Source organism: Macaca fascicularis, chromosome 8 (assembly GCF_037993035.2).
Source record: "Macaca fascicularis isolate 582-1 chromosome 8, T2T-MFA8v1.1".
In the NCBI taxonomy this organism is placed as follows: domain Eukaryota; kingdom Metazoa; phylum Chordata; class Mammalia; order Primates; family Cercopithecidae; genus Macaca; species Macaca fascicularis.
The window spans coordinates 148,318,664-148,343,839 of record NC_088382.1 but is presented as its reverse complement, the minus strand read 5'-3'; the positions used below and the strand labels follow the sequence as shown (position 1 = coordinate 148,343,839).

The window sequence follows — 25,176 nt, the reverse complement described above, 5'->3', positions numbered from 1 at the left end:
TATATGTTTGCGTGCGTGTGCGCATGTGTGCACATGTGTGCACATGTTTGTGTGTGCATGTGTGCACGTGTGTACATATATGTTTGCGTGTGCGCACATGTGTGTACATATATGTTTGCGTGTGTGTGCATGTGTGCACATGTGTGTACATATATGTTTGCGTGTGTGTGTGCATGTGGCAGGCGAGGGCTGCTGCAGACAGTGGTACTTTCCTACCCTGAATGTAGCTTGTGCCAGGAAGGCTGTGGTCTCAGTACCTGCAGGTATTGTCATCCTCTGCACCAAGGCGGAGTTTAGGGTTTCCAGACCAGACAGGTTTTAAGAGAGCCCTGGATTGGACTCCGAAGTCCCAGTTGCTGCCTCACAGGACTCGTATCTTACTTGGCACGTTACATAACTTCTCTGCTCCTCAGTTACCCTGGCTCTCAAACAAATGGGAGAATGAGTGGTGATAGGAGTGACATTGGTGACCTGCATTTGAGCCACAGTCACCAAATGTGAACTGGCCCACACTCGGGCTCTTAGATGCAGATTGCCATGCAACCGACACATCTGAGGAGGCCCAGGTGGAGGCTCCTTAGTGACTGCTGCCAGGTAACGGTGGACGAGACCTCCGATTGGATTCGGCCACATGTGCTGGCATCGCTGATGGTTCAAGGTTCCCCTGTGGGGTGGCGGGGGTGGCTGCCCAAGCGCGACAACTCCCACCCAGCTCCACCTTCCCAAACCGCGGCTGCTGCTGAATTTTCAGTTTCTCTTCCTGGGCCCATTCATTGAGTTCCTTAGGATCTGGAGCAACGTGTCCCAAGAGCTGGGGCTAGGCCCTCTCGCCTAACCCATGTCTGAGACGCTTTGTGGGGGTCTGCCCCATGCTGTCGTCCTGCACGATGTAACTCTCTAGTTCCACAGGAACTTGTTCTTCACCCTTAATTTACGTTTAAGATATTTGAAAAATAGTGAAACATAGCCTGTGATCCTGCCATCCTGACACAACTACAGTGGGTACATAGGCATATTTCCCGTTGGAATTCTTTTTTTTTTTTTTTTTTTTTTTTTGAGACGGAGTCTCGCTCTGTCGCCCGGGCTGGAGTGCTGTGGTGCGATCAGCTCACTGCAAGCTCCACCTCCCGGGTTCACGCCATTCTCCTTCCTCAGCCTCCCAAGTAACTGGGACTACAGGCGCCTGCCACCACGCCCAGCTAATTTTTTGTATTTTTAGTAGAGATGGGGTTTCACCGTGTTAGTCAGGATGGTCTCGATCTCCTGACCTCATGATCTGCCCACCTCGGCCTCCCAAAGTGCTGGGATTACAGGCTTGAGCCACCGCGCCCGGCCTCCCGTGGGAATTCTTACACATGGGGAGTGTCCCTCCACAGCCACATCATCCTGTATTCCATGCTGCCTCCTGTTTTCTGTTCCGACATGCAGTGTTTTCTCCATGCTGCTGTAGAGTTTTTAGAGTTTGTTATAAATTACTGCACAGCATTCCATTAAGTGAATAAACCATAATTCAGGTACCCATTCCCCTGGTATTGATCATTCACAATTGTTTCCAGTTTTTCACTTTCAAAAAGAATGCTGCCGGGCGCGGTGGCTCACGCCTGTAATCCCAGCACTTTGGGAGGCCAAGGCAGGCGGATCATGAGGTCAGGAGATCGAGACCACCCTGGCTTAACACGGTGAAACCCTGTCTCTACTAAAAATAACAAAAATTAGCTGAGCTTGGTGGTGGGCACCTGTAGTCCCAGCTACTCGGGAGGCTGAAGCAGGAGAATCGCTTGAACTCGGGAGGCGGAGATTGCAGTGAGCCGAGATTGTGCCACTGCACTACAGCCTGGGGGACAGAGCAAGACTCTGTCTCAGAAAAAAAAAAAAAGAATGCTTTGGCATTTTAAAGCTTATAGCTTTGTTTATTTATTTTCATATTTATGATTATTTCCTTAGGCTGCTTTCCCAGAAGTGAAATTATTGGTCAAAGCCAATGAACCTGTCTGTGGCTCGCCCACATTGCTTTCCAAAAGGTCCTTTTTCATTCAGGGAGGCAGGGACTGGCCTCGTTCCCCAACGCAGGCTCCCAAACATGATTTTTGTTTGTTTGTATATTAAATTTTAATCATTTTTAACTTTAATAAGCAAAACCCTTACCTCTTTCGAGAGCTTTCACATGTTTCCGTAGATTTGTTTGCCGGTCAGCTCTCTCTGTGGACCCTCTGCTCCCTCCCTCACATGGTGAAGACATAAAAGTGGCATTTGGAGTAACTGAGGCTCTGGGCACACAGGCACGTGGGTTGCTCTGCAGCTCCGTTGCTCGAGGGAGCAGGGGTCTTCTTTCAATCCCTGTGTAGCAGAGAGTGGAGTTTGAGGAACTGCCCCACAGCAGGGCTGGGTTGTAGAAGCCAGAGGAAGCTTGAGACTCACATCCAAAGTGTGCAGCTCGGCAGTGATTCGGGCAGAAGGCCCCAGGCATGTGGGGGTCACACGCTGGCTGTCACCTGAGGGTGCAGTCAGAGGTGGAGCCTGACCCTGGCCTGGAGTCTGAAACAGGCTGTCTTCCCTCAGCGCCCACAGAGTGCCTGGTGCAGGCCCTCCATCAGAGTCCCAAGAGTTTAGCAGGCAACACTTGCCAACACATGGCGGATATTTACGAAGTCAACTCAACACATGGCTGCAGGTGTGCAGTGCTTTACTGTCGAGCGGGGGCAGAGGTGCCTTTGAAATGCATTTGCTAAATCAATAAATGAATAAGAGATGACTCCTTCAAATCACTTGTCCTACGGCTAGATCCCCTGTAAGGACAATGGATGAATCCAAGGATGGGACCCACCCACAGGACAGGAGCACAGGCAGAGCCAGGTCGTGTCAAGACAAGAGACAGTCGTATTTGAAGGGGATTTGGAGGCGAAAGACCCCTAGCGCCTTGGTCATCAGAACCAGATCCAGTACCAGTGCAGTGCCTTGGGGGGCAGCCAGAGCCGGGATCAGCCTGGGAAAGCCCTCCCCAGACAGAAGGTGGTGGCTTCTCCACTTGTCTGAGTCCTGGGCTGGGCCGAGCCTGTCAGGGGAAGGTCACTCGGGGGCCTGTGGTGGCTCTGCTCCTGGGGCTTGTTCACCTCATCTGGGTTTGCTGTTCCGTGAGCCAGCAGTCCAGGAAAGTGGGTGTGAGTCACACAGCACTCATCTGAAGTGCAAAAAGAATGTTTTTTGTTTGTTTGTTTTGTTTGTCTGTTTTTTAAAGAATATATATTTTTCAACTGGGGGGCCTGTCCCCAGCCTCAGTGTCTGCAGCCAGGCCACACGCAGCGCCGGGGCTTTGCAGAGGTGCCTCGCAGCGCTCAGTGCCCTCTGCCTCATGAAGAAACATTGAAGACGTTCTGAAGAAATCCAAAACTATGGGTTTTCTGTTGTTGTTTTTTATTTTATTTTATTTTTTCTGAGACGGAGTGTCACTCTGTTGCCCAGGCTGGAGTCAGTGGTGTGATCTCGGTGCACTGCAACCTCCACCTCCCGGGTCCAAGCAATTCTCCTGCCTCAGCCTCTCCCGAGTAGCTGGGACTACAGGCACGCACCAACATGCCTGGCTAATAAAACTATGTTTTAAGTACTATTTTCTTCAATGTACCATAAAGAATCCAAAAACTACAAGCATAATCTCTGACCTAAGAAACCTACAGTATGATTAGAAATGTGTGAAAAGGTGAATGGATGTACCCGTTCCTGTATTCTATTCATTGCTTCAGTCAGGTGCCCACCTACCCAGCCATCCAGCCACAAAGACTGGTATAAAAATGTTTTTCTCTCCCTCAGAAGTCTTCCTGGGTTTCCCTGGACCTGTGTTGTTAGAACCCCTACCCTCTTCAGCTGATGACCTTGGTCGCCCACATGGTATTTGTTTGCCTTTTAGCCACCCACCCCCACGCACATATGTAGACCCTTGGATTTTTTTTTTCTTTTTTTTTTGTGTATGTGTGTGTGTGACAGAGTCTTGCTTTGTCGCCCAGGCTGGAGTGCAGTTGCGTGATCTCTGCTCACTGCAAGCTCCGCCTCCCAGGTTCACGCCATTTTCCTGCCTCAGCCTCCCGAGTACCTGGGACTACAGGCGCTCGCCACCTCGCCCGGCTAATTTTTTGTATTGTTAGTAGAGATGGGGTTTCACCATGTTAGCCAGGATGGTCTCGATCTCCTGACCTCATGATCCACCCGCCTCGGCCTCCCAAAGTGCTGGGATTACAGGCATGAGTCACCGCGCCCGGCCGACCCTTGGATTTTTAACATAAGGCACCTTATTCACCTCTGGGTCTTCTCTGCCTGAGCTGGTACCTGCAGCGCGGTCTGTGGCCAGTCCTCTGTGGACACACGTGTGAGCACTGGGCCCAGGTGAGAGACGATGCAGGAACCAAGATCGAACTCAGTGTGCAGAGTGCCTTCACCCACAGGTGTGGACTGGGACTTTTTGGCGATATGCAGATGGGTTTACAGCATGTACTCCACGCTCAGGCTTGGTCGAAGCCCTGGGAGTGGATGAGACGGCCAACAGGAAGCTGCCTGGACCATGGTACGTTAGCCAGGAAACATCACAGGGAGAAAACGCTCACCAAGGGTCCAGAGCAGGAACCGTCTCCACTGGAACAATGATCCCCGCGCTTCCTGAAGGCTTTGGGGGCTTCGGGTGAGCTTCTAAGGTGCGGCGCAGTCGGCTTTCCCAGAGAAACGAAGAGCTCTCCGCAGGCCCTGGGGGACCAGGTCTGCCACTGGGACAGCTGCTGCAGCTACTGGAGCCTCAGTTTTCTCACTTGCAGGATGGAAATATTAATGTCTTCTCCGAAGCCGGTTGGAAGGTGGATAACAGGAACAGTGTCCGGTCCATAACCGACACATTCACAAACATTTATTTCTTTTTCCCACTTGCTTCAAGAGAGATTCAGTCTGTACACACTCAGTGTTTTATTCTTGCCAAAACACTGTTTGGAAGCAATAGGCTTTTTTCCATGGAGCGTTAGACCTTTTTCCAGCAAGCTTTTAGAGTCTTGCTTTAAGACTTTTGTTCAGTCAAGAAACACCGCAGTTCTATCAAAATCCTAAGTTATCAGACTTGGAAAGGGTTGTAGAGAAGCCGGGGGAGCACTCCTGATTGTAAAGCGGGGGAAACTGAGCCTAGAGGCCATGTGTTTCCTGACGCCCTGTGGCCTGTTAGAAAGCCAGCAGGATCCAGAAACTCCTCATTCCCGGTTTGGGCCTTCCCATCTGTGGCTTACCAGGCCTGAAGTTTCACCAGAAATGTAGAATGCTGGCGTGTTTCCCCTAGACTGTCTCCTTTCTGGTCGGGCCATAGTTCTACCTGCTGCAGGAGGCTCCTTTGGGGTAAACTCAGGAAGGGAGGACCACCCGCTGGTGAGGTGCAGGGAGTAACCTCAGCCATGCCCCCATCAGCCCCTGAGTCCCTGCAGCCTGCACCAGCTGACGCGGCCACGGCTGGAGCAACCCTGCACTGTGATCCTGGAGCCTGCATTTGAATTCCAGCTCGGGGCTCTGCGAGCAGTGTGACCTGTGCAGCATTATTTAACCTCCAAGTCCCAGGTTTCTTCACTGCAGAGAGTAATTTTATCTGCTTCGTAAGGATATGATGAGGATTCCGTGAGTTAATATTTACAGAAGGCTTAGAAAGGTTCTGGGCAGCATGTGCTTTATATATGTTGTTTGAGGACAGGGAGAAAGGAAAGCAGACACCCAGAAGCGGTGAGGATGAGCGCGCAGCTCTGAAGGTCAGCTTTGCGCTGGCTCCGACTCCCTTGCTGATGTGCTGGTGACTCACAGAAGAGCTGGCTCCGCTCTGTGCCTCTGTTTCCCCACCCGTCCAAGGAAGAGCCTGAGTTGCGTGATGCTGAATGCCCCTTTTCAGCTCTCCTATTGGTGGGTGCTTACAGTTTATTTTCTCAGGAACCTCTCTGATTTCTTACATCAGCAAGTAGGTTTCCATCTTGCCTTGGAAAAAGCCGTTCCAGCTGCCAGGCCTTGCCCGGCATGGGGTGGGACAGTGTCTCAGCCCTGCCTTAACAGAGACAGCCACCATCGTCCAGCACTGAGGCCACCTCTAACAGAACCCAGGGCAGGGCGTTCTCTGTAAAGCGGGGAGACAGCCCTTCATTTGGGGGTTTTCCAGATCATGTCTCTGCTGGCACAGTGCAGTGACTGAAGGATTTGGAGGCATGAGTAGGTCCAGGTGGCAGAGCCCAGGTGGGCTGTCCAGGAAATTGTAAGGTGAATCCAGCCAGGCACAGAGAGGAGTCTACTCATGAAAAGGGCCAAGTACTGGGCATTGAGGGTCCTGTTTCCGTCTAGAAAACCGTGTCCCCCAGACAATGTAGGGTGACTGTAAACATTCCAGTCCTGAGGCTCCCCAGGTGTCCTGCCCTGGCTTAGAGCAAAGGGGGGGGCCTCAAAATGGGAAAAGCACCGGCCTTGGAATCAGAGGAACTGGGCTGTCCCCCTGGCTGGGCCTCCACCAGTGCAGGTACCTTAGATAAGCTTTGGACCTTGCTGACCTCCATGTCCATATTTGACATTGAGGGGTGGATGGTGATGCTTCTCCCAGTTAGTGGCTCTAAGGATCTGATGAGTTATGAGAGCAAGCGCAGGGCTTGGCACCTGGTAGAAGCTCCCTAAGCAATTAACAAAAGGGAGTTGGTGTTTTGAAGGAACCAAAGCCGCAATCCACCCTGCAGACATGGGCACCTCTGTCTTTTCCATCTGGGCTCCCAACTCAGCCTTATAAAAAGTCATCAATAAGTCTCACCCCCAATTTGTGTTGCTCTTGAGGGGTTGGCAGTGTCACACACTAGGTGTGACTGTGATAAGTATTTGCTGGGTACCCGCTGTGTGCTGGGTGCCTAGAGATGCCCACATTCATCTTCACACAGTTGCCTTTATGGAGCAGCCACTTGGCAGCTTGAGATCTTAGGTACCAAGTCCATGGGTAGCTCCAGGACTCATCCCGAGGTACCTTAGGATGTGCTTTTCCTAGAATAGGGTGGTGGTGGAGTCCCCACTGGGAGGTCAGGCAGCCCTTTGGGTGGAAGTCCCTGGGAATGGCCATCATTAGCTTGGAGGTGTCTGAGTGGGGGCAGCCAAGGTGGCTCTCAGCTCCTAAGATGCCATCTTTCCCCTTCCCAAGGAGACCACAGGGTGAGGGCATGGATTCTTTTGTTGGGTGAGCACAGTAACATAATTGGGTGGGTGGGAGCTGCCTGAAGACTTATGTGTTTCATTCATCTTCCTCTCCTGAGGCCACATTATGTGATCTGAGTACAGCAGGGAGCTCACTGTTGAACTGTTGAGTTCACGTCAGTCCGTACAGTGCCTGCATCTGTTCAAGTCATGAGCATCACTGTACGCCAGGCCCTGCAGGGGGTAGAAGACAAATCAGATCCAGGCCTTGACTCTTAAACTCACTACCTAGAGGGGAGGGTAAGATTTGCAAAGTATAGGACAAGGAGAGCCTACGTGTCAGGAGAGAGGAAGAGATGAGATGGAAACTGAATTCCAGAAGAAAGAGAAGCCACTTCTGGAGGGGCTGGAGAGGCAGGAGACAGAAGAGTCTTCGTGGGGAGGTAGCCTCTGAGTTGTGTTGTAATGGCTTCCTCTTTTTTTTTTTTTCTTGAGACGGAGTCTCACTCTGTTGCCCAGGCTGGAGTGCAATGGCGCGATCTCAGCTCACTGCAACCTCTGCCTCCCGGGTTCAAGCAATTCTCCTGCCTCAGCCTGCAGAGTAGCTGGGACTTCAGGTGCCCACCAGCAGGCCCAGCTAATTTTTTTGTAGTTTTAGTAGAGAGAGGGTTTCACTCTGTTAGCCAGGCTGGTCTCAAACTCCTGACCTTGTGATCTACCCGCCTCAACCTCCCAAAGTGCTGGGATTACAGGTGTGAGCCACCGTGCCTGGGCCATAATGGCATTCTTTACCATGGGTAAAGAATGGCTTGTTGAGTACCCAGAATTGCACCTATATTATCTCACAAATTTGAACCAAAAAACAACAAATGAAGGGTTCTTTACATATCCCTATTTAATGAACGAGTCCATTGTGATTGCTAGGGGTTTGAGTTCTTGTCAAAGCACAGGACAGAGCAGCACCCACATGTCTCTCCCAGAGCGTACGCCCTTCCCCCACCCTCTGCTACCTCCAGATGTTGGTTGGCAGAGAGGAGAATGGAAGGTGGACTTTCTAGAAAGAGGCGATCCTGTGGCCAAGCCAGGGGCGGGCTTGGACAAGAGTGTGCTTCAGTAACAGTGAACAGTGCCGTGCAACTGCTGCTGTGGCTGAGAGTGCGCAAGACAGATGCAGAGGGTCCCACACTGCCAGGCTGAGGAGGCGGGTGCATCCTGCAGGCCTTGGGAACCATGGGGGGCTGGGAAAGGAGGGATGTCCAGAAACGGATTATGGGGAGACCACTTTGACAATGGGAGAGGCAGTGGATTGGATCGAGGGCGGAGGTGGAGGGCCAGGAGGCTGTGGGGAGGATTTATGCAGGGTGGACTGAGGCTCTCTCTGCATGAAGTACCACAGGGACACCTGGGCCATCCTGCTCATCGAAAGCACGAAAGGGCTGCAGCTGATGTCTGGGGAAAACACGCAGTACGTTAACTCAGTTTTGGCACCCATGTTATATGAATGGTTTATTGTATGTGAGGGAGAAGGAGAAGAAAGACACCACGTGTCTCCCCCCCTCCCCCCCCCCCCCCGCACTGAATGTGCCAATCAGCAGCGAGGTCTCAGAGTGGTCAGGCAGGGCAGCCAGCGGTTTTCTGCTTTCGGTGGAGTGGGAGCGCCCTCTGCTGTCAGCAACTCAGAACCGCAGGACGTAGCCTTGGCCCGGAGAGGCTCTGTGGGCTTTGTAGCCAGTATGGTGCACTGTGCGGAGACTCGGTTTTCTGTCGTGAAAATGGGAATGATATCCCATACGACTGCTTGAAATGACAAATGACGCAGTGCCTGTTTCAGCACTTGGTTCGCAGAGCAGAGGTCCAGTCCTCTTTCATTTGCATAAGCTTACATTTCCGTATTGATTCCGGATATGAGAATCAGAGTAGAGTTCTCATAAAACAGCTGCCTTTTTGCTTTTGTGTTTTGTTATCTCATCCTGGTGGGGAACTGGAGCCCCAGAGAGGGGCAGCCTCTCTCCAGGTGGCAACAGACAGAGTCAGGATTAGAATCCAGGTCTGGCCACTCCTCACTCAGTGCTCTCCAGGCCCTTATGTCCCCAGCACCTGTCCCTTCACCCCTCTGCTGTTCCCCTGTTGCTGGTCCCTTCCAAATGATTTTTTGGTCTTTCTTTCCCCTACCCCAAGTCCATTCCACATAGTCAGCCTTTGTTTGGCTTCACTGATTTTTAATGCACACCTTCCGCATGCCAGGCAGTGTTGTCAGCATGTCACGTAGATGAGCTCATGTGGTCCTCACAGCAGCTTTACTGGGTAAATATTAATATTATGCTGCTTATTTGTAGAAACTGAGTGACAGAGCTGCTAAGGAACTGGTCCAAGGTCACACAACTGGAACGTGGGAGAGCCAGGGTTTGGGTCTGAGTCGTGCGGTTAACCACCACCCACGCCCCCTCCCCCTGGGAGCCCGGGATCTCACTCTCAGTCTGCAGGAGCTGAAGCCTTCACTTAGCTGCGTTTGTGTAGCCAGTGCAGTGCTAGCAAAGCCAGCAAACCCATGCAACAGCAGAAAGTCTGAGTGGAGGGCCTGCAGGGTACATGGGTGCCCCACTATGGCCTCAGGATGGGCCCACACTATGGCATGGTTCCACTACCTGTCCCAGATGCTGTGGCGGGCATTTCAGCTTGAGACGGCACTCTGAGTGCCACGTCTTCTGTCTCTCTCCCTGTCCCTGTCTGTGTGTGTCTCTCAGACTCTCTCTTCTGTCCTGTCCCTCTCGGTCTCTCTGCATCTGTCTCTGTCTGTGCTGGTCTGAACTGTCCCTCTGCTTCTCTGTCTGTGTCTCTGTCTCTTTCCTGTCTGTCTCTGTCTTTTCCTGCCTCTCCTTCCCTCTGTCTGTTGCATCTCTTTTTCTTTGTTTTTCTGTTAACTCAGTCTCTGTCTCTCTCTGTGTCTCTGTATTTGTCTCTGTCTCTCTCTGTGTCTCTGTATTTGTCTCTGTCTCTCTCTGTCTTCCTCTGTCTCTCCCCCATCCCCACTCTTCTCTTTCTCACTTATTTCTTTCCCCCATGTATCCGCTCTCATTCCCCTTGCCCCTGCTAATGACCACCCATCCATCAGGCCTGCGGCCACGTCTGCCTGGCTCCTCTGTCACGTGCCGCCCAGCAGTGCAGACTGCCGCCACCAGGTCCAGCCAGGCCCTCTCTGTGCACCTGCAGCTGTCCCAAGCTGCAGTCAGAGGAAGTTTTGGCTCCAGACTCCACTCATCTTGGTGCACAAGTGCAAGGAAGTAAGAAACAGGGACTTGGGCAACAGGCACACTTGGCCTTGCTCTGAGGCCTGTGGGAGAGCCAGGTTCCAGGGTGATTGTCAGGTCCACGGCTATGCCAAATGTCACGCTCGGGGTTAGGGTCCAGCCCATGCTGAGGTCCGAGGGGAGTGGATGGATGAGCAGATAGCTGCAAGAACACTCAGGCCATAGGCAGGTGAAATGTGGTTCTTCTCAGCAGCTCTCCCGTCAGCAGCTCACTCACACACTGTCTGCTCTGTCTCGGCTGCTTAGCCCTTTGGCTCCTCTCTGCTGAGAGGACACACAGCTGTGCAGCCGGCTCTCCCTGCCTTCAGGGTCGGCAGCTTCACTCTTTCTCTCTCTGGGCACAAGCAAGCTGAGCTGTGTCCTGGCTCTCTCCTCTCTGTCTGCAAGACAGACAGCTTTGGCTCTCTCTCTTTCTCTGGGTGTGACTGCACCTGCACAGTGTCAACAGGGCAATTATACCTTTTACAGACAGTAGCGGCCTAGGGCCAAGGGATGGCCTTCCCATGTTGTGACTCCATAGCTGTGTTTCCAACATACATGGAATTATGCGCCTGCATTCCAAACTCACTGAGTCACTCAGGCCCAGGTGTCTGCCCCAGCCTATTCTTTGACCAAAGCACAGCCATGTTCTTTACAGTGATCTTCAGTAGGGTGGCCTGTTGCATGGAAGCATGCTCAGGACTGGAAATCAGGAGACCTCGATTTGAGTCCTGGTGCCACCACTAAGTTTCTATGTACCCTTGGACAAGGTGCACCCTAGGGCTACCAGTTTCCTCATCTAGAGGTAGTGGGTGAGAGTCCGTGGGCTTGGAGACCCTTGTCCACTCACCAGCCCGGGCCCCACAGCGGGAACCCTGCCTGCTCCTCCAGGGACTCTGCTCTGACCCTCCCGCTCCGAGGCAGTAGAAAGAAACCACAGATGAAAGGACTGGGGGGCCCGTTCTGGCGCCAGTGCCAGCACACGCAGCTGGGGTGAAGTGGCTTCACCTCCTCGGGCCTCAGTTTCCTCATCTCTTGTTGGTGCTTGGGCCCGCCAACCTCACAGAGTTTGAAGGAGATGATATAATGACAGATGTGGAATCACTTGGCAGAGACGAAACCCAGGCAGCTCCTCTCACCATTCGCCCGAAGTGTCATGTGATGGAAAGACTTTTTATTTTTATTGTTTTTATTTTGTTTTGAGACAGAGTCTCACTCTGTCGCCCAGGCTGGAGAGCAGTGGCATGATCTCGGCTCACTGCAACCTCTGCCTCTCAGGTTTAAGCGATTCTCCTGCCTCCTGAGTAGCGGGCACTACAGGCTAATTTTTTTGTATTTTTTAGTAGAGATGGGGTTTCACCATGTTAGCCAGGCTGGTCTTGAACTCCTGACCTCAGGTGATTTGCCTGCCTCAGCCTCCCAAAGTGCTGGGATTATAGGCATGAGCCACCGGGAAAGCCTTTTTGAAAGATTAGTGTGTAATTGTGATTGAAAATACATGTATACATCAATGTTCTGGAATTTTAAGATAATTTCTGAAAGAGAGAAAACATGTAGGATTAAGTCTACATAGATGCAAGGCCAGGGGCCTGCAAGCTGAACTGCAGAGCCCAAAGAGGGTCGGGGCCACCCCCAAGTGGACATCAGTGGGGATGGGGAATGGGGGGACCCTGGGGCAGGCGTCAATGACTCACTGGTTTCCTGCGCTTGGAGATGCAGAGTCAGGCAGCCCCTGCCCCATTCCCTGCCTATCCTGGGCAGTAGGAAGCCTCAGTATTTGTTTCCAGATGAAGGGAAAGACCCAGTCTGCAGGTAGTCAGCAAGCCCTGGGAGGGATAGGAGCAGCCACACAGGAAGAAAACCTTCCTCTGCATGCCACCCGCGGGAGGTTCCACCTGCCCCGCCATCCCCAGAGCGGCAGTGAATAGAATCAGTGTCCACCAGCGGGCGGCCACCCACGGTTAGCACAGCAGCCCCGAGGAGAAAACTGGGAATCTGTAACCTCTGGAAGAAAAACAGCATCCTGAGAGAGGAAGCAACCTTTAACGGAAAAAGAAGCAAAGAAATCACCACTTGGGAAATGAGGTTACAAAGAAATAGAAGGAGAGTTCAACAGAATTTGTATGTATAATCTTCCAGTCATTCAGTAAATGTCAGCAGGGCTCACACTGAGGCTCTGGGAGCGCAAGAACAAAAAGAGTGAACGCACTTCCTGTCCTCGTGTGAGTGGGGAGGCGCGTGTGCACGGATAATAGATGCAAATTGAATTAAGGGAGATGAGGGAGAAGAAAATGAGACCATGCTGCAGCCGAAGAGAGCCTCTCATTTAGATTAAAAGGTCAGGAGGGGACACCGAATCTGAGTCCCGAAGGGTACAGAGGAAGCAGTGGAGGGAACAGGAGGCAGTGAAGGCAGAAGCGGGAACAAAGTGGCTGTGTCTCAGGAGCCTGAAGAAGGCAGTGGTGGCTGCTGGGGTGCGGGTGGGAGACCGTTCACACAAGTCTGAACCCACCGTTTGGAGTGTCTGCCCAACTGAGTTCTTGCAGCCCACCTGAAAGAAGGACCCCAGCTGGGAACACCAGGCCTGAGTTAGCCCAGGACTTGAACACACCAGCACCTGGGAGTTGGCTCAAGAAAATCAGGGCACAGCTCGGGCAAGACTCTAGCACTTACTCACTACCCATCTTCGCCTATCCTCGCCTATCCTCGCCTATCCTCACCTGTCCTCACCTGTCCTCAGCAGGAGCGTTCTCTCTGGGGACTTGGTCATAGGGATCTTTTTTTTTTTTTTTTTTTTGGAGAGAGTCTCACTCTGTCACCCAGGCTGGAGAGCAGTGGCACAATCTCGACTCACTGTAGCCTCTGTCTCCCAGGTACAAGAGATTCTCATGCCTCAGCCTCCCAAGTAGCTGGGATTACAGGCACGCGCCACCACACCTGGCTAATTTTTGTATTTTTAGTAGAGATGGGATTTCACCATGTTGGCCAGGCTGGTCTCTAACTCCTGACCTCAGGTGATCTGCTTGCCTCGGCCTCCCAAAGTGCTGGGATTACAGGTGTGAGCTACTACGCCCGGCCTTTTGTTTTCTTTCTTTCTTTCTTTTTTTTTTTTTTTTTTTTTTGAGAGTCATAGATATCTTTTGAGGAAGGGGTTATTATCATCCCCATAGTAATCAAAACACTCTCAGAGAGGTGAAATGACTGCCCACGATCCCACAGCTAGTAAGACAGTCAGCTCTGTCTGAATGTAAACAGATGAATGTGCAGATGGCGGCTTACCGCTAGCCAGCAGTTCACTCTGACGTCTATGTTGAGCACTGAGGACATGGTACGTGTTCACATATGTTTCCTGGACAAATGAATGATGCATAAAATACACCTGCAATTTTATGAACTGCATTACAGACCCCACTCACTCATGGCTTTGTTTGACCCCCATGAAAAACCGTGAGATGAAGAGACTGTGTGGCTCACAGAAGCCACGTGGCCATCTCTTGGCCACAGATTCGAAAAGTAAAAAGCAGAGAGATGACTCCAGTTGTTCTGACCTTTGACCTATGTTCCTTGTCCTCCAGTGCAAATCCTGTCTAGGGCTGCTGTGTGTGTGTATGTGTGCGTGTGTGCGCACGCGCGTGCGTGCGTACTCGTGTGTGTTTGGCACCTTCTCCCCGCCCTCCTTGTCCATGATGGTCACTGCGGGGATGTGCGCTGGGCCACTGCCTATGGTCACTTACCTGCTCTTTATTTCTCCATTTTCCTTCTTTTGCCAGGGAGAGCGAGGCCTGGATGGATTTCCCGGGAAGCCTGGGGATGCAGGACAGCAGGTAAGTGTGTGCTGGCACTGTTGGGCTAGGTTTCATCAGTGGTCAGAGGATGGGGATGACTGGACCCCACATGAAGCTCCACAGAGCCTCAGCACCTGGGCCTACTCCTTGCTCAGCTGGAGGCTGCAGGAGGCTTAGGACCAGACCCCAGCTGCGTAGCCGTAGGTTGACTCTGCGAACCCCAGAGCTGGAGGGATCCCAGTGCATAGACCACTTGAAATCCATTTTACATCAGGTAAGGTGATGCGTTATCATAATGTAAAGGCCTCTGACCACGCGCACGTTTTCAAGGTGATGTGTGTAAGCAGCGCTCATTGTCATCCTGTCCCCAGAGGGAAAGATTCAAGACAGCCCCAGTGCTCCTCAGGACAAAGCTAGTTAAATAAATCAGGAGGCATTGACACAGAGAGTGCTATGGGGCTGAGGACATTCATGGAGAAACTCTGGATGCACTGATGTGAGGGGTCTGCAAGACGTGGTTCAGTGGAAAATAAAAGTGTTCGGAATGGTGTGGGGGAAAATGCATCTGTGACTTTCAGAGACTGTCTCTGGAAGAATAAACAAGACGATGATAATCTTACGGCTTGGTTGCCCCCAGAAGGGGGCTTTAAATGTTTACGCACTTCAATTTCGAACCAGGTGAACGTATCATCTATTCCAAAAGAAACTACATTTACATATTTAAATTTAAAATTCAAATGAAATAAAGCCTAAAATCATACATTCGTGTTAAAGCCAATTAGTCAAATGCTGTGTTGCATAGCGTAATTTAACATACATGCCAATTAATATATTTATTTATATAAATATGAAAACATAGATAAATATATATACATTAATTATATCCAATGTCAATGAATTACAATAAATATTCTGATACTATATTAATATAAATTAAACTTATAGTTCATTCCATCTCCCACAAATATCTGGATTTGTATTTATTGTTGTCATGTAACAAATTGGAATCATACTTTTTATATCTTGCTTTTCTTCCCTCAACATTGTATCATAAACATGGAACCATTTAAAAAAATATTCACCAAAGGCCTGACTCAAGTGACCAGTTAATGGTCTATGGTGTGAATATAGCACACAGAGCTAACGCTGGTGGTGTGGGGCGGCCGGCGAGGGTCTCAGGGTGCAGGGGAAGCCAGCACAGTGGGGTTACAGATCTTTGCTGTTCAGAGTAAAGAGGAAGTGAGGGTGCTTTGCATGCATCCTTGAGCCCATGTCTGTGTCCTTAGGATCTTTTCCTATACAAAGCCCTCTGTCCATGGACGGAGATTGACTGTGCAGCTGCCCTCCAGGCCCTTTCTGGGGTCTGTGAGGACGCTGGCTGAGGACTGCCCTGTGCTCTGTGCTGTGGCTCCTGGGCCGCTCCCACACCCCGCTCCTGCAGGAGGTGGAGAAGCTCAGGCATTCTCTTGGCAGCTCGTGGAAGGCTTCCCAGTGGGGACATCGAAGAGCAGGAGGGACGAGTCTTCAGCGTCCCCTGTACCAGCCCTCTGGGACTTTGGTTTCCCTGTGGCCCTAACTATTCCTGGCCAGAGTCTGGGTGGCCCTTCCCTCTTCCCTGGTGCCTCACCAGTCCTCAGCTCTAAGGATTTCCTTCGACTCCCCCAGACTCTGCCTTCTGTGCTCCCTGGGCCGGGGCAGGTCCTGATTATGTGCTTCTTCTTTCTCTTGCCCAGGCCCTCATATTCCTCAGGAAGGGGTTCTTTGTTTTCTCAGAATGTGTTATCCATGCTGCAGAACCAGCGCAACTGCAGACGAGAAAGCATGGAGGTAGGGAGCTTAGGTTATTTGAGGAAGAACTTTCTAGCAATAAACGCAGTCCAGAAAGTCAGGTCTAAAGGGACTTTGGCTTCTGAAGAAAAGTCCAGCCACAGTGGGGAGCTGTCTTTCAACTTCTTTCTCCCCAACTCCCCACTATTGTATCCCTAGTGCCCATCATAATCTGCCTTTTCTTTCTTTCCTCCAGGGCAGGCCTGGCCCTCCTGGTGTGGCAGGACCCCAGGGAGAAAAGGTGAGCAAGCCTGGGGCTGTTGAGGGCTCTGTGCCCTGGGCAGTCAGGTGCGGGGACTGCCCACCTTGGCAAATCAGGTGTAGGGAAGGGGCCTGGGTGGCAACTCTGGGAACAAAGCATATACAAAGGGTGGTGGCTGGGGCATCAGGAACTTACATAATACATTTCTGGCTATCATGTTGAATTTTTTTGTCTACTTTTAGGAATAAAAATCCATTTGAAAAGCAAAAAAAGTTCTATTATATAATATTTAGATGCATTAAAATATTATGCTACTGACAATGCTTTTTGAAATAGGGAGGCTATAAATATTAAAAAATCTTACAAAAACTTTTTCCTTTTCTCTTCCTCTTCTTTTCTCCTTCTCTACTACATTTTGCAATTTTTAAAAATCAGAATCAGAATCCTGAAAAAGGCCTAGGTATTTAAAAAACAAAATAAGGGTCGTATCTTATTATATTGGTCATCTATTTTAGAATATCTTCCAGGCTTAATGAAGTAAATTTGCTGCTAAGAATTTCTGCATCTCAGATGCAACAGTGGCAGGTAAACATTCTTTGCAAAATGTGAAGGGCCTACAAAAATGTCCATGAAAATAGCTTTCCTAAGCATTGAGGGTAACAATGAAGGAAAAAGAGAAGGTGCGATGTTGTATTCTGGATTGGCATAGGAGGGGTGACGAGACATAGCCTGCGTTCAAGTACAAGAGGATGACATTCTTCCAGGTTTCTAGACAGGCCCTTAGGAAGGCATCAGACATTGGGTTGGAAAACAGCTGGGGAGAGAGAAGGGGCTGAGACAGGAGACATCCTACTCAGCTCAGACGGCTGAGACCCGAGCTGCATCGCTTACTTCTTGGAGTGGCTCACTGCAGAGTTCAGGTGAAGGTCGTTGTGTGACTCATACTGGTTCCCAGCATATGCTCTAAATGCGGGAGAAGTCTGCTCCAACTCCTTATGGAAGCAGACAAGGTATCTGTTATAAATAAATAAATAGTACAGGCTGACAAAGACCTCAGCTTAGGATGGGGGCTGGAGAATGTTAATGTCTTCCAAACTCACTCACTCGGGCTTCAGAGCTAGCCGAGTTCATTATTCTCTCTCCTAAGTATTTTTAGAGTTGAGATGTACATTGTTATATTATCCTGGTGTCAGGATTTTAATATATTCTTGCAGTTCCTTGACAGGGGATGCTAAGTCCTAAAATAAGTAGTTTATTTCAAGTCACGAAGAGGGAATGAGCCTTGAAGTCTGGATCTAGGTGATGACTCTATTTCTTGCTGCGGCGTATGTGTGTGTTTGTGTGTGTGTGTGTGTGTGTGGTGTGTGTTGTAAGTTTCAACCTTCCACCTTATTTAGAGATTTGGTTTTGCCCTTCATATTTGGGAAATTGCTGAGTTATTATTTCTTATTATGATAAGTGCAGCAGAAATGGGAGGAGAAGGTCAAGGACCATGACATGATTTTGGGATTTTCATTGAAATAATTAAGAAACCAGTGAGGCTCAGGTGTACGATGCCTCTCATCTCATTCTGAGATCACATCCTTGAGACAAATCTTAGATGCTACACAATTTGGGAAAGTCACTGTAATTGTAGAGTTGGTCTTTTTAAACCGCTTCATTTTACAGATAATAGACACAAGTCTAGAAAATTACAGTTTCTTGCCCAAGACCCAAAATGAATCTGATTATCGACCAAGGCCTATCATATTATCTGCCTGTCCATTCGATGATTTACTGCAGATCTAAATATCACGGGATGCATTTTTATGCCCTTTTAATGATTTTACTAGATTGGGTCTATGATTGCACTAGTTACCTACTGCTGTGTAATAAATCATCCTGAAACATAGTAGTTGGATACAATCATGTGTGATCTCACACGATTCTGAGGGCAGGAATCTGGGAATGGCATGGCTGGATTGTTCGGCTTCACGGTCTCTCCTGAGAGGCAGTCAGGCTGTCAGTGGGGATGCATTCACGGTTATCTCAAGGGTCCACTGGGGCTGGAGAATCTACTTCCAGGCTCACTCATGTGGTCACGGGCAGGCCTGAGTTTCTTGACAGCTGTTGGCCAGAGATGTTTACTGCCCTATTACGTGGGCTTCTCCATGGTACTGTGCACAGAAAGGGAAATTGCTCCCCAAAAGTGAGCAGTGACTGATTCAAGGTTGGGGGAAAGGAGGGAGTCTGAGACGGAAGCTACAGTCATTTTTATCACCTAATCGTGGAAGTCACCTCCCAGCACGTCTGCTGTTGCTGTTAGTCACATAGAGGAATGGGGATGGTGTGCGAAGTCCCTGCACAAAAGTACATGGAGGAAGCAGGGACTGCGGGGGACCGTCATGGAGACCGGCCACCACAGTGGCCACAACTGATCTTTACAAAAATGTGTCCCCCATGTCGTGGGAAGAAACTGATTCTAGGAAAGACTATTGGTCCTATTATTTACTAGAGTTCCGACCTCGGACAAGTTACTCAGTGCCTCTGTGCCCCAGTTTCCTCATCTTTAAGACAGGAAAGATAGTGTCATAGGGAACGAGAGTGAATCCATGTCCAGTCCTTGGAGAAGAGCCTGGAAAGCAGAGTTTCTCCAGTAACTGTTAGCTGTATACATACAGTTGTTAGGGATGGATGCTAGGGTCTTAGTCTCCTACCCAATTTGTTGGAACATTGGCGCTTATATGGTGAGTTGAAAGTAATTAAAGCATGTATTGATTAACTGATTTCATAACTTATTGGAAGCTCACTTTTTGTGGCGTAATACAACAATAATATTATGAGAAATACAACAATGAAACCAACAGAGGTGAATGTAACAGTGACACAAAGTAGTCATAACAAAAGACATGATTTTGAACCTCAAAAGATTCATTATTCAGCCGTTCTCTCTGTCTCTCCCTACACACACACACACACACACACACACACACACACACACACACACAGAGAGAGAGAGAGAGAGTATAGCTCAGAATGTTTTCTAACAATCTTCTATTACCAAGATATGAATAAGGTTTGTGGGAGTCTAGGGAAAATCTAAGTCAGCTTGGAGGAGTTGAAGGATGTTCATGAAGAAATACCTTGCTATCCGCGCTGGGATCTGAGTGTATGGAGATCTTCACTCGTTCATGTCATGGAAGTGCCTGCAGGGGCTATAGAGTGGTAAATGCAGTGTGTGTGCAAGCACGCGTGTGTGAGAATATGTGCTCGTGTGGGTGCACATGTGTGCAGGGGTAGTGGTAGCATGGAAAAAATAAAACAGAAGAGAAATATTTCTGAGGCAGGACTCAATTTCTATATGTGAGAAACAGGAAGATACAATAAAGAAAACTGTCACTCAAGACTTTTGACATAAAATATGATGAATAGGGATTTTTAGAAAAACACTGGATGTTGTGAAAAGCAGGTGATTTTTCCAGGTCTCGGTTGGGGATGGGAGACAGGGCGTTGGAAGGCACATTGTGAATGTATCCATTTTGGTCTCAGAAGAAACATTTCCTGTCCATGGAATAGAATCCCCAAGGCAGTGAGGGTGTGTCTTGAGCCATTCACTCTTCCCCTTTAGCCTTAAGACCTAATAGATGCCGTCAGCTTTAATTGGTGATTCATTTATTCATTTACCAGCTTCATTAACAACAGCTTTTGAATGTTTGCCATGCTCCCTGAGCTAAGCTCTAGGTAAAAGGAAAAGATATGTCCCTACGTCATGTGTGGAGACATTGGCTATAAGTATTTCCCTTGCTTTAGCCATAAGGCACCGTAGAAACTAAAGATTTTTCTGTGATCAAAATTGACAAATACGCTTCATTTAGGACCAAGTTGTAGCGCACACCCTGGAACATCTGGTCAGGCCACAGCCGTCGTAGCCCAGGGGACCTGGAGACCAAGTAGGAGGAGGCAGGAGACAAGCCTTGTGTATAAAGTGACGTAATGAAAATGGATGAGAAGCAGTGCCGCATTTTTAGTTACTTATTTGATAAATACTTACTGAACGCTGATTGTGTACGGAGCTATGAACCTGGCACAAGAGACATGCCAAAATATATCGTCACGGCTCTCACAGTGCAGAGACAGTGGCTGGTGCGGGCAGGGGTTCAACGAGGCTGCTTTCAGGCAGCAGAGGCTGGTGAAGGCCATGAGGTGTTCATGGAACATGACCCAAATCTAGGCACTAGATTGGATGTGCACAAAATAGAAAATAAGACTCCTGCCCGCAAGAAGCTTAAGACCTGAGGCAGAGATGAGGATCAGACCCCGAACTTTGAGAACATCACAAGACAGCAGGCCCGGGCAAGATGAAGATATGTGTGGTGGTGAACAGGGAAGGGTGCAGTCCCCTGGGCTTGCAAGAATGAGCCTCGGAGGGATGGGACCGCCGCAGAAGGTGGCACCAGTAACTACGCTGAAATATTTGTTGTTTCTGTGCAGGGTGACGTGGGACCTGCGGGCCTGCCTGGTGTACCAGGCTCGGTGGTGAGTCACCAGCGGTTGGAATCATAGATGCAGGCGCTGGTGGGATTGGGTTGTTGGATGATCTTCACCGCTAAGAATAAGGCAGCGCTCTTCTAAGGACATGGGTTGGATAGGAGACTTTCAACACTCAAAATGGGGCAGAATCAGAGAAGAGTCAGGAGGCACGGCGTGACAGCATGGCTTGTGAATGAAAGGCCTTAGTGCAGCTGAGAGAGGTTGACTGTGGGTGCGGAAAGGCCAGCACCTTTGCTAATGCTTGCTTTGTTTCTCAGGTGCAGCGAGAGGGCTTGAAAGGGGAACAGGTAAGAGGCACACGCGTCCTCTTCTCATGGGGATTTAGGTCACAGCAGAAACAGAGAAGCCACAACCATGATCTCAGGCTGAGCTCAGATGGAGCCTTTCAGACTCCCGTTGCCTTTCTGCCAGGAATGCAAATACCCACTCCCAGACCTCTGCTCCCTATCGAGAACTTGGAAAGTAAACTTTGAGTCAGGAAAGGGCCATGGGTAGTGGTGGGCCTGATCATATGGAGGAAAAGTCATGACTAAACACATGTTTGGCTTGTGTTACCAGGGAGCTCCAGGACCCAGAGGTCACCAAGGCCCCCCTGGGCCTCCAGGAGCTCCGGTAAGTTGTCCCTCTCCCGCGCAGGGTTTGCTCTGCACAATTCTGGGTTTGGAAGATCATAGTCATTCCCAGTGCTGAGCATGGCATTATCTCAAGTGCCTCCGCATCACCTGATTGGGAGGTGCTGTTGTGGTCACATCTCTCATAGGAAAAACTGAGCCTGGAAGAGGTGGGATAACGCTGCACATCACACAGTTGCCATGTGTGGAATGAGAATGAAGTGCAGGCACCCTACTTTCAGAGCCCCCAGTCCCCAGTGGGCTGTGGTGGGGGTTTCTGGGGATTCAGTTTGATTTTTCATTTTCCTTTCAGATGAAGTAGAATAAAAACATTGGACACTTACATGCTGATTGAATCATTTCCAACCTACTCACTTTCCCCATGTTTCTGGTCAGTTCTGACTTTGCGGTGGCCTGGGACATTTCAGCCTCTGGTTTCTCCCTCTGTTAAGAATTTAATGTTATGCAAATAACCAGTTGGGAAGAGGCCATCCAAAAGGCCCTTGTGATTATCTTATGATGTGAGTTCAGATATCGAGGATAATTAATGAGAATACAGTACACTCCACAGGGTCACTGCTTTAAAGTTGCTTCTTCTGGCAATGTGCTGCTGTTGCTTTCAAGTTACTGTATTTTATTGAAAGGAATAAAATAACTGACTTATAAATGAACATAGATCAGATTTATTTTAAGCTATTGAGGCCCACTCTTTATGAGGATGTATTTATATGTTTTTGCTGGGGTAAAACTGGAAGAAACTTAAGGGATGTTTACTTCTAGGAAAATTGGAACAATTTTATATCAAAGATTTTGGATCAGAATATCTAACTTATGTCTCTGTGACCAATCCAGCTTCAGTTTCCAGAGCTGCCCACAATTGTTATAACTGTTGAGAGATTTAAACTAGATAATGCAGAGAAAGCAGCATGTTTCAGTATTTACCTTTCTATGCATATATACATGTATATTTCAGATCTATTATTGGCAAATATTGAAGGTCTATACTATAGTATGTTTTCTTTTTCTTTCTTTTTTTTTTTTTTTTGTTTGAGATGGAGTCTTGCTCTGTCACCCAGGCTGGAGTACAGTGGTGTGATCTCAGCTCACTGCAAGCTCCACCTCCCGGGTTCACACCATTCTCCTGCCTCAGCCTCCTGAGTAGCTGGGACTACAGGCACCCACCACCACACCCAGCTAATTTTTTGTATTTTTAGTAGAGACGGGGTTTCACCGTGGTCTCAATCTCCTGACCTCGTGATCCACCCGTCTTGGCCTCCCAGAGTGCTGGGATTATAGGCATGAGCCATCATGCCCGGCAATAGTATGCTTTCTTGTGCAAATATATGCCTATTAAGTTTGCAAGGGTGAAGATGTTATTTTTCATGTTTTACCAATGAAAACTTAGTGCACAGACATTGAGTGGTTTGCACAAAGTCACATAACTATTGAGAAGCAGAACTGAACTTGAACCCAGATCTGACTGTGCAGCCTCTGCTGTTTTCACCATGGAGTTCACAATACTTCCTCTGAGCTGCATAAGGGGGAATTACTTTATTTCATGGCCCCCACTACAGAAGCAGCAGCTAGAGAGAGCTAGTTCTGCTTAATCATGAGGCAAACTTCTTGGCCTCTTCCTGAGATGAAAATATGTGGGTAGTCCTTTCCCTTTACCTAGATTTTGTTATGGTAAATGAGGGAGGGAGAGAAGGAAGAAACCTCAAATGTTTGTTACCACCTACCTTATATCAAGCAAAATACTGAGGCTGAAGATACAGGGATGAGGCAACTTCAGAGTCTGAAGAAGCAGCTATGTGAAAAAAGAAATAACTGCAAATAAATATTTGCAAATTCTAGATGATGAATGGGAATCCCCTGCTTGTACCATTTCTAGGGTCCGTTATACAGGACATGGGGAGGGTCTTGAACCTACCTACTTTCAAAATTCAGAATATCTTAGCTTGTTGTCCAACAGGGTTGCCCATGGTTCTGAAGATGTCCTCTAGCCTAGACAGAATGGGATTTAGTACAATACATGATGTTATTGATAAGACTCCCTTGGGAGTGTTCAAAAAGCAAACAGCCTAACTAAAGTCCTTATTAAGAGAAGAACAGTAATGAGAGGCCCAAGACTATAAGATTCTTTAGGCGAGGACCAATATCTCCCCCGTCTCTCAATCCACAGAGTTTATCACATGGTGGGAACTTAACACACGCTTGTAGAGCTAGCCCTGCAACAGGTGTTCAAGAGGGCCACGAAAGTGAACCTGACTGTAGTGTGAGCTTACAGAAATAGAGTCATGGAAGGCACTTGGGATTAGGAACTAGAGCACCTGATTTTATGGTCCACCAAGTAATTTTGTGGCTTTGGTGACATTGCTTAATCTCTGATCGTCATTCGATTCACCCCTAACTTGGAAATCTGCCGCAGCGGCATCTTATGTAAACATACTATGAGGTTAAATGAGCTGCTCTCTGAAGCAGAGAGCCATGGAGCCTGACTGAGCCCAATGCTGATATCAATTGTCACTTCTATCTGCTTTTGAATCCCTGGCAGCACCTAGCTCGGGGCCTTCTGCAGAGCAGTTACTTTCTAAATATTCATTGGATTGAATTGAATTGAGAAGCTGGCTTCAGTGACTTCTGTCGAGAATGGAAAATTTTGAGTTTGTGTTCAGCAATCCCAGAGAGAGGAAAATATATCCCATTCTCGAAATGGAAACAGTGTTCAGCATTCTGCATCCAAATGCTGGCATCTTTCATCCTTTCCCCAAGATGAAAGAGGCTCTGATAGTTTTACCAACGTCTGGTGGAGCCACTAAAGGGCCAGCCATGTAGATCAATGCCAGGCATTTCTTGACACTTAAAAGACACGTGCCTTTAGGGCCTTCTCTTTCTGTGTGTCCTGAGCTCAACAGACTCCTTGTTAGGAAGAGAGATCCACACCTTTAATTACTGCAGTTTGTCCATTGATTTATTCATTTACATGGCGTTATTAAGAGAAAAGACCTTTGACCTAAATGCAGCTTGGTCACGTATAGTTAGGCAAAATTTAGCAGCAGTAGCTATTAGTATGATCATCAGGAAAATAATATTTATTGAAGGTGGGGAAACTGAAGTGCAGAGAGGGCATTTCTGGCCAAATTCACCTGGAAGTGGTGATAGAGTCACAGCTTAAGCTTAGGGTTTCAGTTTCCCACTCACATGGTATGCCTCATTCTATGGAAAAAATCAGGGTTCTGTCAGAGGACCTGGGTGCTGTGCCCCAACTTTAGAACCCATTCATAACTGCTCAGTAGTTGGTTGTATCATCCCCACTTCAGAGGTGAGATAACTGAGGTTTAACGGCACCAAGTGACTTGCCTGAGCTCATGCGGCAGAATCGAGGCAGGACGAGGGGGCAGGATGTGAATGAGGTCAGTATGACCCCTCCCTGCACCAATGTTCCTTGGTTAATTGAAATTGATCTTTCCTAACAATTTCATTCATTTGTCCAGACTGTCATGTTTTGCATATCACCGTTGCCTGAGGGTCAGATAGTCTATGCCAATTCTTTCTGAGCCAGCAGTCTACAGGGAAAGGGCACTGGGCTTAGAATCAAAGACACTTAGGTTCCAATTTGTTTCTGTGTGCTTTGTGCAAACCACTAAAGCAAGCTATTGGATGCTTACAGTACTCAGGATAAGGTATGAACTATGTTTCTTACATCCTAACTGTTCAACATACTTAATCAGATCAGATAGATGTACATGTTTTAAAGTGTTATCGGTTTGAGA

At 48.8% G+C, this 25,176-nt stretch overlaps 1 protein-coding gene across 1 annotated transcript in view; it reads left to right on the top strand.

The window, feature by feature from the left end:
- COL22A1 (collagen type XXII alpha 1 chain) overlaps nucleotides 1–25,176 on the top strand; it is a 326,468-nt gene that overhangs the window by 137,987 nt on the left and 163,305 nt on the right. Inside the window, exons 17-21 of the mRNA XM_045398749.2 lie at nucleotides 14,219–14,272; nucleotides 16,257–16,301; nucleotides 20,733–20,777; nucleotides 21,050–21,079; nucleotides 21,351–21,404. Of these exons, the coding sequence (XP_045254684.2) occupies nucleotides 14,219–14,272; nucleotides 16,257–16,301; nucleotides 20,733–20,777; nucleotides 21,050–21,079; nucleotides 21,351–21,404 (228 nt within the window). The remainder of the gene's footprint in view (nucleotides 1–14,218; nucleotides 14,273–16,256; nucleotides 16,302–20,732; nucleotides 20,778–21,049; nucleotides 21,080–21,350; nucleotides 21,405–25,176) is intronic.